General features: G+C 34.5%; 1 protein-coding gene across 1 annotated transcript in view; it reads right to left on the bottom strand.

The window, feature by feature from the left end:
- PRTG (protogenin) overlaps nt 1-17,990 on the bottom strand; it is a 150,144-nt gene that overhangs the window by 83,773 nt on the left and 48,381 nt on the right. Inside the window, exons 3-6 of the mRNA XM_069098104.1 lie at nt 3,785-3,929; nt 2,720-2,853; nt 2,161-2,298; nt 1,753-1,911 (exon numbers count right to left, since the gene is read on the bottom strand). Of these exons, the coding sequence (XP_068954205.1) occupies nt 1,753-1,911; nt 2,161-2,298; nt 2,720-2,853; nt 3,785-3,929 (576 nt within the window). The remainder of the gene's footprint in view (nt 1-1,752; nt 1,912-2,160; nt 2,299-2,719; nt 2,854-3,784; nt 3,930-17,990) is intronic.

The following is a 17,990-nucleotide window of genomic DNA, read 5'->3' on the forward strand; positions in this document are numbered from 1 at the left end:
GCATCTTTACAAACTACAAAACCAAACACTCATGCCCATCATCTTCTTCATAGCAACACCTATTTAGATAATTATCTTTCACAGAAACTTCCTAAACAACTATAAACATACATAAACACTAAATACACATGCCTGTTATAGGTATGTTATATATATGTATATATACATGTGTAGGTTATAGGTATGATATAGGTATACTGAATATATAATACACATATAAGTGTACAGATATGTATCCACATGCAAATCTGTATATATGTATATAGATAACAATAACTCAATAGTCAAAATATGATAAATATGAAGGATAGGCTTACATTTAAAAATCAGTTGCAAAACTACATGAGTAGATTTTTAATTCAATATGAACCAACAGTGTGATATGGGAGTCATAAAAGTTAATGTGAACAACACCTGAAGAAATGCATATATATAGAAAAAGGGGTTCAGATTCTACCCTGGTTAGACTACAACTAGAGCATTATTTTTAGTTTTTGGTGTCAAAAGAACACTGACAGCTGGGCACGGAGGTACATACCTGGAATCTTTGCTACTAGGGAAGCGTGAAGCTAGTAGATGGCTTGGGTTTGAGAGTTTGAGATGCCTAGGGCTGAGGCGATTGAGAGTCTGCACTGTCTAGCACAAATATGATAAGCCTTTAGAAGTGGAGGGGCCACTAGGCTGCCTAATGAGGGGTGAATCACTCCAGGTCAGAAAAATGGAGTGGTTTAAATAAAACTTCTGTACTAATTAGTACTGGATTAAGCCCATGAGTGGCAACTGCACTTCCAGTCTAAGTGAGACTGGGAGACCCAGCCTCACCAAATGAAAAAACAAACCTGACAAACTAGTATATATTCAAAGGAAAGTGATGAGGGGACTTGTAATTATGCTATACAAGGATCAGCTAAAGGAACCAAGTGAGACTAGAAAAAAGATTTAAGTAGGGAAAGTAATACCTATCTTCAAATATTAAAGGGCTGTAATAAAGTAAAGTTGGACTTGTTCTTTTTGGCTCCAAAGGGTAGAACTAGGAACGAGTGAAAGTTGCAGAGGCAAATTTTAGAAAATTTAGGAAAAGCTTCTTAATTATTAGAGTAGTCCAAAAGAAGAATGGGTTGTGTCAGGTGATGAGTTATTTATAACCTGAAATCTTGAAGAGGGATATATTAGTTAGGATTCATGAGATTAATGTTAAAATGTGGGTTTGATTGGATCACCTCAAAGGCCACTTCCAACTGAGATTCTATTGTTAAAATGGTATTTGTTATCATAGAATGTTAGAGTTAGAAAGAACCATAGGCATTATCTAGTGTAAACTTCCCATTTTTTAGATAACAAAACTGAGGTTCAGAAAAGTTCAAGAATTTTCCAAGGTCACCAAGCTATTATAAAATACCTATGTCTTCCTGATCCCCACACCATCGTGTTTCTGCCAAAACACACCTCCCTCTCTATTCAGCATAGATGAAAGGGCACGTATTTCAGTAAATGGGAGAAAGGGAAATGAAATGAAAAAAGTAGGTTGGTAGGTGGGGTAAAATGAATGGTTAAGGCAGTCAGCAAGGAGGACATGGAAAGAGATTTGGATTTTAATGTATCATTTTACTTTTCTATTCATAAGCTTAAAGTAAAAAATCACTCAAGTAATACATAAAAACCAGCCTATATAACTTAACTCAGTTATAAAAAAAACAAGAAGCAAAATAGGAAATTCTAATATTTTTGATAGGAAGGAAAAAGCAAACTTACCTAGTACAGTTAGAGTTGCCATAGCAACTGTGAAGTTCCGTGTACCTGGAGTAGAGGCACGACAAATATATATCCCAGCATGCTGCAGCTTAACATCAGATATCATGAGATTACCATTTCCAAGGACTCGAGTATTAAACACATCAATGGACTTGTGATCTATTTCAAAGAAAATGATCCAGTTACAAGGATTTAAGATCTGTTCTAATATTACAACTATGGAGTAAACTCTAAAATGGTGTAAAGTGGAATTGCATATGGAATATTTTCCCTATGTTTTGGAACCAAATATAAAACTTTACAAAGAAAAATCCTACAGGAGAAATTTATGAGATAGCATAATTATATTTTAATAAACATTTAGTTTGTTATAACAGAATGGACAAAAATGGTTTTGGGCAAACCTACCAAGACGGCTCCAAGAAATGATTGGCTTAGGATTTCCAGTAGCCATACATTCCAAAACAACAGTCTGATGCAGAGAAGTTGTTATATTCTGTGGACCTGCTATAATAGTTGGTTTGTGGAAGGACTTGGACTCTTTGGCTTTGAAAATAAAAGTAAATGGATATAATTAAAAATGAAATAATCCATGAAATGCAATGTAATATAGCAAAAAAAATTTTTAAATGTGTCTACTTGAAAATTCATCATTCAATTCTCATTATACTTTAACTTGTTTAATATTGATACTTCTTTTGAGAAACTATAAAGCAAAATGCAAACAAAAACCAATATATATTGAGAACCTATAAGGCACATATTTAATTTTTATTAAAGATACTAGCATCTTTTGTAGATAAGTTATCCTATAATAAGATGATTTGAATGATAATTGGGGCTGCCACTCTAATATTCAAAACTGATATTGTTGCAAAGAAATAACAATGGTTTATATTTAGCTGGAAATATCTCTTGAAAGACAAAAGCTAAGAAAAGCCCCAAAAAGGAATATTTATCTTGTTACCTGGGATGACAGTTACAGTAGCTTCTATGCTTTTACGTCTATTGGCTATAGTAGTAGCAACACAACGATAATTCCCAGCATCTGTTTGGTCAACACCATAGATTTGCAACACTCCCGATGGCAGAGCTGTTATCCTATTACAAAAGCAAAAAGATAATAGAATCATTGTACTAGCTTTTATGTCTCCTTTTTTAAAGATAACCTTTCTAAGAGATATATAACTTTACCTCTTTTCAAAGAAATGTATAAAATATATTTGATGCCTTCAAAACACAGTTGATTCCATAGTTTACTTTGAGTCAATACTATTCTCTAAAGAGGGAAAGGGATTTTATAATATGTAGCTGCGAAAATAATTTTTGTACTATATTTTCCAAGAATGTGTAAATGAAAAATAAAAATTAACCATGGAGTTTCACAAAGTGAAGCTCAGCATTCAAAACTGCAGTTAACTGTTGGCCCATATATTATCTGAATAAATTCTAATTTCTAGTCTCCTAGCTACTAATATCCACTAAGAAAGTACCAAACAGAGAAGAGTTTCTTTGGGCAACCCTGTTCCTGCTCTAGAAAAATGTTTTTGACCTAGTCATGTCCCATTAATTAAAGTGTCTTTCTCATCTTGACAAGATACATGCTAAGAGGCTAACCCTATCCCTCCCACTATATAGCAGAGATGATCATTGCAATGGTTTTTATAAGGTGAGTTGGTGTGATATATAACCATAGATGTGATGGGAATACTTTCTGGAAGCCCGGACTCTAGTCTACTTGTATGAGCATGGGAATAGATAGGAGGAAAAGACATCTTTGGGGAGATAAACTCTGCTATCTCACCCCCAAGCACGTAACTAGAGATTAGTTTCAACAATCCCAATTGTCACTTTTAACACATATAGCATAGAAAAGGTTCTAATTTCTATGCTAAAGCATGAAGTTTATTCTAATTGCTCAATAAATAGAATTATACTTGAATAATCTTCTTATACAGCTTTAATAACTTTTTTAAAAAAGGTATTTTTTATTAATACAGTCCCACTGACAAAGAAAAAAAAGTCTATTTACCTGTCCATAACCAATGGTAAGCTTGTTCGATTTAATTCCCAAGTTATGATAGCAGGAGGGTGTGAAGTAATCTTACAGGCTAGTCTTGCAACCCCACCTTCTTGGACCTCAATTGAATCTGGCTGAATTTCAAATGTGGAGATGGCTAAAACACAAAGTTTGAAAAGGTAAGAATTGTAAAGAAAAAAATAGGCAACAAATAATAAAGACTGAAATGCCAAATTTGTATTCTTGGCAAAATAAGCAAAGGTGTAAAGATAATTTAATGGGTAATTTTGCCAAACCAGAGATTTGTTCTCCATGTCATGTTGGTAACCCTCCTATTTAGTATAATTCTGAGCTATTGTTTCCTTATAACTTATAGACACAGAGATGTGGGGGACAGGGAAGGTTCTGAAATAAGAGGGTGGAATCAAAATATACATACATACATACATTCAACTATATGTTGCTGGGAAGGAGAAAAATTAATAATGTAGGGAGAGTTTATCTTCATTATCAGAAAAGTAAAGTTAACATTCAAAAATAAGAAAACTTGGATAGTATGGAAAGAAGATAGACTTGATACAGGGAGACCAATAAGAAAGTTGTTGAAAGTCTAGGCTAGAGGGGCAGCCAGATAGCGCAGCGAGTAAGAGCACTGGCTGCAGTGTTGGATGACTTGGGGATCAAATCCAGGCTGAGACACTTAGCACCACACATAGAAATAACTGGCTGTGTAACCTTGAGCAAGTTACTTAACCCCGATTGCTTTAAAAAAAAAAAGTCTAGGCTAGAAATAAATAGATCACTTGCACCTGGGAGGAAAAAGTTTAGGGGAGATATCATGGAAGAGGAACCATCTGAGTTAGGATTTTAAGGAAGGGAAAACCTTCAACAGAGGGAAATTGAGGAGGGAGTCCACTGTAGGTAGGGACATTCCCATGAGCATAGCCACTAAAACAGGAAAGATAAGAAAGATAATGAGGGAACTGGAGTTGGAATAAAAAGTAGTAGATGAAGGACAGTAAAATGAGATTGAACAACTCACTTTATTTTATCTGCCTTGCAAAGTACTGTGCTAGATACTAATGATGCTGGAAAGCTATGAGAAAAAGCTGAAAAAGCAGGTTGAATCAAATTATGGAGGACCTTACTTGCCAAGATTGAAAGTTTATACTTTCTTCAGGTCAAGACTAGAAATTCTTATATTATTTTATATTTTGGTGGATTTGCTGTTTTTCTTTAAATATAAAAAATTGATAACTTTTGTTTTTACAGCACCTTCATTTTCATATATATATATATATATATATCTTTCCTTCTCCTAACCAGTAAACCATCATTTATAAAAAAAGGATAGAAGAGAAAAAAGCATTTCAGAAAAACAACAAACACATCAACTGAATCTCCCTTCTTCCCTTCTTTTCCTTCTTCTCTTTCTCTTCCTTCCTTCTTCTATCTTCCTTTCTTTCTTCCCTCCTTTCCCTACCACAAAAAGCTTAAGAACCTCTGATTTATCAGAACTCCACACATAATAGGGGTTCAACAAATATTTGGTAATTTGAGAACACCAAATAACAACTAAGGAATTTTAGATTCTTATAGGAGGCAATTTTCTCACCTATAAAACAGTAATAACAATTCATATTTTATCAACTCCAATGAGGTTACTATTAAGATCAAAAGAAATAATGACTGCAGAGTATTTTGTAAATTATAGAGCACAAGATATTTTATATAAATATATTTATATCAGCTTTTTTCACAACTTTGCCCATTAGTTCTCATAAAACAATTATTTTATTTGTACAGTCTGTATACAGTATACACATGGTAGGTGATCAATAAATATAAGTTGAATGAACAAGTATATTTCACCTAACATTGTTAACTAGCTTGAAAAATATATATATAATACAATATGACAGAACACAATTCCATAAGAACAATGTTATAAATGAGACCAATCCAAAATGGTGTATGAGGAACAAAGAGACAGGTTCCTCAGAGATCCCATGAAAAACAACAAGAATAAACAACAAAGAAAAAAAACAGCTAAAAAAGGGAAGAAAATAATAAACAATCAAAATAATTTGCAAAATTCACAAAATACCAACAACTACAGTCAGTTTCACACTAAGAAATCAGAATCAAGAAGGCACAGATACCTACTGAAGTATAAAATAAGCAAGCCAACAAAAGAAGTGTACAATCTTTTTTTTTTTTTAAAGCAATTGGGGTTAAGTAATTTGCTCAAGGTTACATGGCCAGTTATTTCTGGGTGTGGTGGTAAGTATCTGAGCCCAGAATCGATGCCAGGTCATCCCGACTCTGGGATCAGTGCTCTTACTCACTGAGCCATCTGGCCGCCCCTAAGCAATTGGGGTTAAGTAACTTGCTCAAGGTTACATGGCCAGTTATTTCTGGGTGTGGTGGTAAGTATCTGAACCCGGATTCGATCCCAGGTCATCCTGACTCTGAGGCCAGTGCTCTTACTCACTGTGCTACCTGGCCACCCCAGAAGTATACAATCTTAAGAGAGACTAATGTATTGATCTATTAAGGTTAAATCAGAATATTAACTATTAATAAACTGTCCTGTAAAAAGACACTGGGTCCAGGCAAATTCACAAGAGAATTCTACCAAATCATGAACAATCAACTGCTATACCATTTAGAGTGTCTTAAAACAGAGAACTACTGGTAGGTTATGTATATATGTGTACATATATATGTGTGTGGAGAGAGAGGGAGAGAGACAGAGAGAGAGAGAGAGAGAGAGAGAGAGAGAGAGAGAGAAAGAGAGAGAGAGAGAGACTATAAGGTAAATACAGTTTTGAAACCTAAAGAAAGGCAAAGGTAAGAAAAGTATAGACCAATATCATTTATGAATATTGTAATCAATTGTTTTTCATTTCAAATTCACCTCTTAGCTATGCTTGTGACTTTCCGGACTTCACCATCTTGACTCTGCTGCCTTTTCACCTTGGAATTTCCATTCCATTTCAGCCTCCTCCAACTGATTAATTCCTTTCTAGGTCCTTCATTTTGGGGATGAGCCTAGGCTGGCCATGTTTCATTCCCCTCCTATGCTTCTGATTCTACAGAATGGGTCACCAAGCCCCAGCATAAGTGTCTTCCCCTTCCTCCCCTTTCAGCTCCCTTTTATGTGTTATTTCTCCTTATTAGAATGTAAGCTCCAGATGAACAGGAATTGTCTTTTTTTTTTTTTTTTGCTTGTATTCAATTCCCAGGGCTTATCAGGTATTTGGAGGGTAGTAAGCACTTAATAAATGTTTGTTGCCTGCAGAGAACTTCCCCTACCTGAATGAAGCCCAAGGCATAGTAGATAAGTCCTAGGGAGTTTCCAGGAGGCAAAGAGTGACTTGCTCAGAGTCACAGAGCTAATAAGTATCATAACAGTAATTTAAGTCCAGGTTTTCTTGGAGTCTAAGCCCAGCAAAGCATACTCCATCTTGTCATGCTGTCTCTCTCATTATTGATGATGTAAATAATTAACTCAGTGGTTGGTCAACTGCACTGGCATATAGTGGAGGCTCTGGATCATCAGTGAATATTAACAGCTTTAAGAGGCTGCATGGCATTGTGGACAGAATACTAGACTTGGAGTCAGGAAGACCTGAGTTCAAATCCTGCCTCAGACACTTACTTGGTTGTGTGACCTTGGATAAGTGATTAACCTCTCTCAATTTCAGTTTCCCCATCTTTAAATTAAGGATAATAATACCTACCTTATGAAATTGTCATGAGGGTTAAATGAGATACTTTTCAAAACCTTAAAATATTTATACATGTAAAGTAGTATTACTTAAATTGTCTCTCATAATCAAGTAGAATTTATGAACCTCATTTAATAATAGGAAACCAACCCCTCCAAATAAATCATATCAACAAGAGAAAAATAGAGTATACCATCATTATCATAATGTTAAGATACAAGATAGGACTTTGGGCAAAAATATAAAATCCACATCAGCCAAATAACAATTTAAAGAATCTACTGAGAAACTACAGTAAATAACTTCTTCCACAAAAGGACTTTGCAAAAAAAGTTATGAAAAAAATCTGTGGGCAATTGTAAAGGGAAACACAAAGTAAGGGCAGTACCAGTGAAGGCAAATATATCTAGCCACTAAACCAGCTAGACAAATGTAGCCTTGAAGGCTTTGTGTCCTAGTGCAGCAAGAACAGAGCATCCCACATCCTGAAGTCACAGAAAAGGTTGGAAAGCCTTAGAGTAATCTAGAAACTCCAGGGTGGAGACTTTGGAAACTCAGGAAAACAGCAACAACTAAAGTGGCATATGTAGCATTCAGACTGGCAATGTCACAGGGGGCAGTGATAGTGTTCTGCCTTTCAAAGACTGAGGGAAGCCTAACCTTCTGGAGTAGAGGTCAGCATAGGAAGCCAATTTTAAACAAAGAACATTCAACTACCTCATCCAAAAGTTTAGAAAGGGGTGTAGTGTGGCCCTGGTACAAAGTCTCAGTTCATTCAAGTTGGGGAATTGAGTAAATTTTTAAAAACTGAGCAATATAAAAGTGTCCTAGATCTAGAGACTCCTCTCAAAAGAATGACAGAGTAATAATTGCAACAACTGCTCACTGATACCTGAAGAGAAATGTCCCTAATGGAGCAGATAACACAAAGAAATACAGAACAATCCCAAGGACCTTGACCTTTCTAGTGTAACACTGGTATGAGCTGCTCTCCTGTGCCTGAGTGATGGGTAGGGTGGAGCTGTGGCCACAGTGGGAAAGAAGAGAACTCCAGATTCTTTACGTATATTCACTCTCTTTAATCTCTTCTGGAGCTTGAATCTCTTCTAGTCTTGGAATCTTTTAAGTCCCTTCAGTTGCTTCTGGCTTCCAGCTTCAGGACAGAAGGTGGATGATGCCAACGCTCACTTCAGATTACTGAAGGGAGAATAAGATTCTAGGACAAAGGTGACATTGAGAGGAGGTGGGAGTCCCCATCATGTTCCTACCACCAGCTTGCTAACACTAGAGACTTTGGGAACTTTTCCCCAAGATAACGAGATTCTCCTTCTTGATTGAACTAAGTTACCTCACTCCCAATAGGAGAGCTCCTTCACTCCTGGCTTTAACCTCCTTCTTCTACTTCTGGCAGGACTTAGTCTCCCTTGGAGAAGGGGAGAGGTGGGGAAGAGATTAGAGATATCTCTTCTGCCTCCCTTCCAGCCACACCATGACACCCTCAGGCTATATATAATAAGAGAAATCTGCCTAGCAGGAAACCACATGAACCAAGGAATTACAAAGCATAGAATGTAATAGAGAAAAGCAAACCTGACTACCTTGTCATTGCAAATATCAGAGAGGCACTGCAACAGAACTACAAGGAGTTCATGAAATGTGAGGAGACAAGAGTCATGACAAGAAGGAGCAAATCAGCAGATTTTGGCTTTGTTGATACTAGAGAGGTGAGTGCAGCTAGGAAATATTCACTTTGAGAAGCAACCCAGACAGAACCCTTTGCTGGTAGTATGAGTCATACAGACTGTAGTTTCTAAAGAAAGGAGAACACTCATCAAAGGGAGAGTTCCTTGACTACCTCTAGAAAGAGAAGGAACATTTTCTTTCTTTACTCCTGCCTTCCCCCCCTCAGCTCCCCAAAAGGATACCTAGGTCCATCAACTCAAGAGATGAGACCCAAATGACATGGATTACACAAGCGATACATAACAAACAATGGAATCGTGTATTCATTAAGTTAGTCCATCTATATGCGTATCATGAACAGGTACTACAGAGGAATGATAAACCATTCTCAGAAATAAGTGGGAAGGGAACAGACTAGGCACACTGGAGAAATTGTGCAGCACTTTCAACAATCCTAGGCTACTCCATGATACAAACCATCAGTTGTTCAGTTTTGTCCTTCTCTTCATGACCCCTTTTGGAGTTTTCTTGGCAAAGATACTGGAGTGGTTTGCCATTTCCTTCTCTAGCTCATTTGACAGATGAAGAAATTGAGGTGAAGAGAGTGACTTGCCCAGAGTCACAAAGCTAGTGTCTGAGGCCAGATTTGAACCCAGGTATTCCTGGGTTCAGCACTCTATCTACTGTGCGTACCATCATTATAATAATATTAAGACACAGGATAGGACTTTGGGCAAAAATATAAAATTCACACCAGGCAAATAATGATTTTAAAAATCCACTGAGAAACTACAGTAAATAACTTCTTCTACAAAAGAACTTTGCATTCTTATCTACTGTGCCACCAGTCCTGATGCCCATATAATATTAAAAGACCCAGAAGAAGGCATTAGTGCATTTAGCAGGTCCTTTCTGGATTTATGAGAGAATTTGGACAAGAATCACACAGAATGAGAAGGTATAGATGGGCTGGGATCTGTACCAGGTCAGGGGTAACATACCTACAGTGAGGAAATCATGAATAAATTAAAATATAAGTTCCTTAGGGTGCTAAAGGGCCCACTTGAAGGTCAGATTCAAAGCAAAAGGCAATCTCTTGGAATATGTTTCAGACAAGCTCTGAAAAGGATATTAAAGGAATGTTCTTTTACAAACTGATATGTCTTCATGTGCATGTGAATTACCAGTATCTGTAAAGAGAATTACATACCAGTGTACAGTGTAGCAGGTTAGATGCAAACTAGAGACTAGGTAGAACAAAAAAGGAATTAAAGATATAGCTGACAAGGGACTTCAAAGGCAACAATAAAAAGTTATCTAATTAAATCAACAGCAGAAACTATTTTTTCCCTTTCTTTTTATCCCCAGAGCTTAGTACAGTGCCCTAGCACATAGTAGAGACATGTTTGTTGACCGAATGACTATCTGACTAGAGATTCAGCAGGGTAACTTTCAAATATAAATAGGATATGAAATGCACAGTTAAAGCCAAAGTAAAATAGTAACATTCAAGGTATGTTTTGCTCGTTTTGATCTCTCTCTCTCTCTCAATCATGGGAGACATTAAGGAGAGTCTTACTTCAAAATATCATTTGAAATAGGTAAGAAACTGATGCCATGGAGATAATTCATGTTATGTCATTTTAATGGAGTGGATAGATAGATACTAATGTGATCAGTATGGAAGTTCCTATACTCTTATGGTACTTTATCTTGGTGACATTGTTCAGCCTGGTTTCATTTCAAAGTAATTCTGACCCCAAACTACTAAGACTAAAAATACTTCATCCTATTTAACATAGGTTTCTTTTCAAAGTCTTATTGATGCTCTTAAAAATTGCTGCAATTTCCCAATATCATCCTCCCCCTAATAGAATTCTCTTTCCTTTAAACAAAGCAAGCCAACACATTGACCATGCCTAATGACCCCATGCCTCATGTGGTCAACCACTGCCCTATTGAAAGAAAGGAGGCATGTTTCATTTCAGTCTTCTCTATTATAGCTTTAAGTAAAGATATCCTTGGGTATACAATTTCCAAAGCAAAAATGATAATGGAAAGGTTTTTTTTTCCTCTTTACAGCTTCAAAATCTTTATTATACTCCTTGAAACCAAAAGGGGAGAAACCTAACTTCTCTCTGATCTTGGTAAAAATACTAGAAAACTAAGATGTGGAATAATTAAGCAAGATTAAGGCAAAGTTATCCTGTGAATTAATGGCAAAATTAGTCATGTAATCCAAGTCACTGATTCACTAGGTCATACTATTTATGTGTGCATCTTGCTTTCAAAAGAGTCTGTTATACAAATGATCTATTCTTAGAAAAATGACAGATAATAGAGTCCTAGTCTCTCCTTTTGCCTTAGTGTCCAGATTCTGTTGAACCCATTTATATAGAGGGTACAAGTATTATATAAATCAGTTCATTAGTAAATTCTTACTTTTAAATTAATTAATTAAATTATAATTAAATAAATTAAAATTTATAATTGTCAGTCTTTAATTAAGATAAAATGCAAACAGCCCAATGACAAATCCATATAGGATAGAGGAAATCATCTTCTAAAAATATATAATTACCTAGTAATTAAACTCAGGTTTTCTTAGTGTAGAAAACAAATTCATATTAGTTTTAAAAATTCAAACCTGAGCCAAAGCAAATAGGAAAGTATGTAACTATGAAATGAATTATTTTATTTAATATAACAATCTTTAAACTTTTTTGTGGCAGCTATTTTGTTTTGTTACTGGTTTAGTTTAATTCACATAGAACATTTCCCTTTGCTAATAACAATCATCTTTATAATGGCCAATTTTTATCTCTCACTTAAAAATAATTTGCAAACCAATTTCTGTCATTATCAAATGTGTTTTCACATAAATCAGCAATACTTCTGTCTTCATGGAAATTTCTTTCTTTCCCAATGCTGATTTTATTTCTTCTAGTAAACTGTGATTTTACAAGTCTATTGCTGTCTTGTGAAACCTGACCTCTTTGTAACTTGCTTCTTTCTCCCCATGGCCAGTGCTAATATAAACCAAGAACTCAAGAAGAAGTCATTAAAGTAGTGCTATTAAGAGGCCAGAGCTCCATAAAATGGGCAAGAAACAAAGTATCTAGAAACATTCACCATTCTCAAAAACAACCTTGCAAATGCAATAAACATAAGTGCCTTTTTTATTTGAGACTTCCTCTTTTCTACTTGTCTACTTAATCAGTTTGGATCAAGGACTTATAATCAACACAAGTTGACTAATAATATTAAGATTATCAAATCTTTGTATTTAGCGGAGCATTACTATTTTATTTTAAACACCATGTAAAAGCTCATACTTACATAACAATTGATAGTTACATGACAATTTTAGGTTTGTAAAATGTTTCCTTAAAATCCAGTGAGGTAAGATAAGTCTTTAATACAATATTAATAGCTTAATATTATATCAAAGTTTTAAGAGTTTAAATAAAATTGAGTATAATTTTTTTGTCTTTCTAATGTAAAATCTGTACTATGTTGTCAATAATCATTAGAATATAAATAGTTATTATATGCTGATAAAATAGCTCAAGAATGGAGATTTATTGGACATTATTCAAATCACTTAAAATAACATTTTTACAAGTAATGAAAACATGAGAAAACTGGTATGTTTTGCTGACATATATATTAGCAAATAGAAGAGACTGTACTTTAGTAAACCATAACCATCATGCTGATGGCCTCCTTAAACCAAAGGGTAGTAACAACATTTTAAATAGAGTGCTTAGGTTCTACCAGTGGACTTCCATCCATTTCACCTAGTAAACCTCCAAGCCAATCCCAGAAGGGAAAGGAATAAAGCAGGAAGAGTAGTGTGCCATCAGACAGCTTTCCTGTTTCCAAATCTCCATCACTAACTTGAAGTCTTACAATCACCCTCCAGAAATCCTTAAAAAAATTAAAACATTTAGCTGAAAAAGAGATTTTTTGTCTAAAATCTATCTCTTTAGTAGGGAAAACTATCTGGAATGATATAAAATGTCAATAAGATATTGTAAATTAATAATAAGTATTATGATAAAATTAATTTTTGTATCACTCTTTCAATCAAAACATTAGTTAACTTCAGGGTTTGATAATCAAAATAGCTTAAGACTAATTGTAATTTCCTCAACGCGCCAGACACAATTCACTTTCACATTATGAATTCTGATAGCTGGCTACATACCTAAGAAAACATGGAATACTTTTGAGAAGTATTCATTTCACTTTTTAATTAAGGTATCAGAAGGCAAAATTGAGCAATTTGTAGATATTTTTACAAAGTATGGTGAAATTTTAATTATATTCTAAAAAGCAGTCAAAATTTGTAGAAGATGCTCATGTGTTATTAGAAAGGATCAGGAACTAGGATTAAAGCTAGCTGAAGACCTGAAGGACACCAGTTAATAGCCTTGTGTCCGTAAGTGGGTTATGCAACTCGGTTTTTCTCTGCTGAACAACAGGAACAACCTTATTAACACCATCTAATACAAAGGATCATTTTTCAAAGTGCTTTATAAATTTAGCAGTTCTATTCATGGAATTATTATTTTTACAAAAATGTTCATTTAATAACAATCTCTCTCAAAACAACTACCAAAAAAGATATTAATAATGTTACTGGTGTGAAATTTACAGGATTCTAAACACATAGTATATGCTCAAAATATACCTATTCATTATGAACTGACCTTTCAATTTAATACTGCAACATATAGGCTACCTTAAGACGGTAATACAACCTTAAAGTGTTGTGTTGTATATTCATTTTTTTTTAAAGAATAATTTGAAATAACTAGAAACCAAAGGCAAGGAAGGGAACCAATGACAACCTAAAGTAATTTCAATGCAATAAACATTTTCAAATATGTTCACATGAACCATTAAAGATTGGCTGAATTTTGTTCATTTTTTTACATGAAGTTCAGCTAAATATATTAGCATAGTCATGATTTATAATTGAGAAGTATATGTTTATCCATACACACCTGAATATGCACAACTATACATTTCTGACCAGTCAGAACAAACTCCCTGAAAATTATAACCAATCAAACAGAAACTATAATTCCATGAGATAATAAGAAATATTAAAACAAAGTCAAAAGGCAAAAAAACCCCACCAAATAGAAGTAAGGTGTCTTTTAGCAAAACAACTGACTTAGAAAACAATTCAAAGATAAATTATGTAAAAAATCACTGGATTATTTGAAAGCCATGACCAAAAAGAGCCTAGAGATTATATTTCAAGAAATCAGAAAAGAAAATTTCTAGAACTCCTAGAACCAGAGGGCAAACTGTAAAAACAAAGGTCACAAATCACTTTCTGAAAGAAATCCTATTAAAACTCCCAAGAACATTTCAGTCCAAATCCATAACTTCTAGGTCAAATAAAAAATGCTGCAAACTGCCAGAAAAAGAATTCAAGTACTGAAGTCCCAGTCAGAATCACACACAATTTTGACAAATATCACTGTAAAGAATCTGAAATCTTGAAACAGGATATTCCAGAAGACAAAGGATATATAACTTACAACCAAGAATAATTTACCCCAAAAAACAGAGCAAAATCCTATTGGGTAAATTTTGGAATACAAAATCAGGAGTCATGAGCAGCATAAAAAAGTAAATGAGCAAATGATCAAAAGGTTTCCAACAAGGATAAAATGTTCACATCCTAATATGGGGAGCTCATACAAGCCATCTCCTTACAATTCTATCATCATCAGGGATTATAGAGGAAGTCTAATTAGACAGAGGGTCCAGGAATCATAGGTCAAAAAACAAATCATAGAAAAAATCAATAATTTCACCTAAAATTACAACAATAAGAAAACATGCCAAAGTCTGTGGGATGATACTTAGGGGAAAATATCTCTAAACATTTTCAATCAATTAAAGAGAGAAAAAGGGTAACCAATTGGTTATGCATCTTAAGAAAAAAAACCTTAGAAAGCCAACAAATTCAAAACTTCCAATTAAACACCACAATGGAAATCCCAAAAATCAAAGAAGAGATTAATAAAAATTGAAAACAACAAAAAATTGAATTAAAAAATAAAACTAGAAGCTTTTTAAAAAGAAAAATAGATAACTAAATAGCTAACTTGATTTTTAAAAAGAAAACTAAATTATATATTTAAAAAATGAAAAAAATTTATAACCTATGAAGAATAAAAGAAATTATTAGGAACTATTTCATATAATTATATGCCAATATTTACAAAATATGAATTGTTGAGATTAACAAAGCAAGAAATAGAAGACAACTCAATCTGAGAAAAAGAAATTTAACAAGCCATAAATGAACTCCCAAAGTAAAAAGTCATAGGACTAGATGGATTTGCAGGTGAATTCTACAAAATATTAAAGAACAGTTAATCAAACTGTTAAACAAATTGAAAAAAAAAAGGAAAACAAAAACGGTCCTACCTAATTCTTTTTATAATACTGAAATGATCATGACACCCAAAACAGAAAAAGTTAAAACAAGAAAGAAAAATATATACCAATATATCAAATATTGTTGCAAACATTTTAAATAGAATCTTAGCAAGGTGACTACAGTAACATAAAAATTAACCACAACATTCAGATAGGATTTATATTAGAAACAGAGGACTGGTCTAATATTAGAAAACCTATATAGAGAATAAACCATATTGATAAGAACAAAATCATAGGATTACATCATTAGGTACAAGAAAGGCTTTTGACAAGATATGATACTCATTCTTGTTTAAAAAACAAACAAACAAACACAACCCAACCACACACTAGAAAGCATAGGAATTAATAGATCTTTCCTTAATATGACAAGTAGTCATCTGTCCCAAATGAAGAGCCAGCATAATCTGTAATGGTGACAACTAAAGGCCTTTCCAGTAAGATCAGGGATAAGGCAGGTTGCCTATTATGACCATTACTATTCAAAATAGTGCTAAAACTGTGCATACCCTTTGAATCAGCAATACCACTATTACTTTTGCATGCAAAAGAGATCATTAAAAAGGGAAAAGGACCCACATACATGAAAATATTTATAGCAGCTATTTTTGTGGTAGCAAAGAATTGCAAACTGAGGGGATGCCCACCAATTTGGGAATGGCTGAACAAGTTGTGGTATATGACTATATTGGAATATTATTGTACTATAAGAAATGATGAGCAGGCAGATTTCAGAAAAATTTGGAAAGACTTACATGAACTGGTGCTGAGTGAAGTGAACAGAACCAGGAGAACATTGTACATTATAACAGCAATACTGTTTAATGATCAACTATGATAGACTTAGCTCTTCTCAGCAACACAGGGACCTAAGACAATTTCAAAAGACTCATTATGGAAAATGCTGTCCACATCCAAAGAAAGAACTATGGAGTCTGAAGGCAAGTGAAAGCATACTATTTTCTCTTGTTTTTTGTTTTTTTCTTTCTTGTGGTTCTTCCCCTTTGTTCTGATTCTTCTTTTACAACATGACTAATGGAGAAAGTGAGACTGATGATTTCGCACAGCTATCCCTCACTCAAATACAATTCACTTGCATGTAATGGCATTGCTGCCCTGATATCATGGTCCTCTTTGAGAATGAAGGACAAAGAACAAGAACAACAATGTGGAAATATATTTGACATGATTGTACATATACAAAGATAAAAATTAAAAAGTCCCTGATCTCAAGGAGCTCATGTTCTTCAAAGGTAACAACATGTACATAGATAAATATAGAAAATAGGGGAGGAGCAAAGATGGAAAAGGGGAGAAAGCAGTAGGCTGAACTCTACCCTCTTTCCCCTCCAAACAACTTTTAAATAATGCCTCAAACTGAATTTTGGAGAGACAGAGCCAACAAAAGACCCGAAGGAGACATTCTTCAAGCCCAAGAAAACATAGGTTGGAAAGAGATCTGTGACATGGGGGAAGAGGCTGGTCTGGAGCATCAGTGTACTCTAGGATGAAATACCAATGGTGGGACTAGTTGGTGGTGATAAAAGCAGCAGCAGCTTCTCAAGTCAGAAATGGTAAGGGTACCTAGCAACTGGTCAAAAAGAGATTACAGTGTACCTTTATGCTAGCACTGGATGGAGGACTAGATGCTACTTGGAAACTCCATTGCCTATACCCACTTCTGGGTCATAGTTCAAGGGCACAGAGAATTGTTTTCAGTAAAGAAGGAGTGAAATCCTTGAGAGACAGGCTTCAAGGTATCAGGGACCCTGAGGAACATTATAATTTCCAGTCCTAGATAAGAACCAAACATATACCAAGAGAACAGTGACAATAGCTCTCCCCAGATCACACTACCTTAGAAGCACCGAGAACTTCCAAACTCACAGAACAAGTTCTGAAAACAGCATTATGAAATAGTCTGAAGCTTGAAACAATGCTCTTCTCCCCCATACCAGGGAGAGAGCCTAACATTAACATAAAGTTCCAAATCAAGAAATAGGATGGGAAAAGGAGCAAACAACAACAAGAAGAACAAAAAAAAAAAACCTGAACATAAAAGGCTATTATGGTGACAGGGAAGATCAAGACACAAACTCAGAAGAAATAAGTCAAAATGGCTACAAGTAAATCCTAAAAGAAAAATGTGAATTGGACAGAAGCCTAACAAGAATATCTGGAAGAACTCAAAAACAATTTTTAAAATCAAATAAGAGTGAGAGAAGAAAAATTAGGTAAAGAAATGAAAAAAAGGGAAAATTATGGAAAAACAATTAACAGCTTGTAAAAGACCTTATAAAACAGCTTGTAAAAGAGCTGTTAAAACAGAT

The sequence above is a fragment of the Petaurus breviceps genome, unplaced genomic scaffold (genome assembly GCF_028583685.1).
Source record: "Petaurus breviceps papuanus isolate PSGF00001 unplaced genomic scaffold, PetGlider_PUasm1.0 37, whole genome shotgun sequence".
NCBI classification, from domain to species: Eukaryota; Metazoa; Chordata; class Mammalia; order Diprotodontia; family Petauridae; genus Petaurus; species Petaurus breviceps.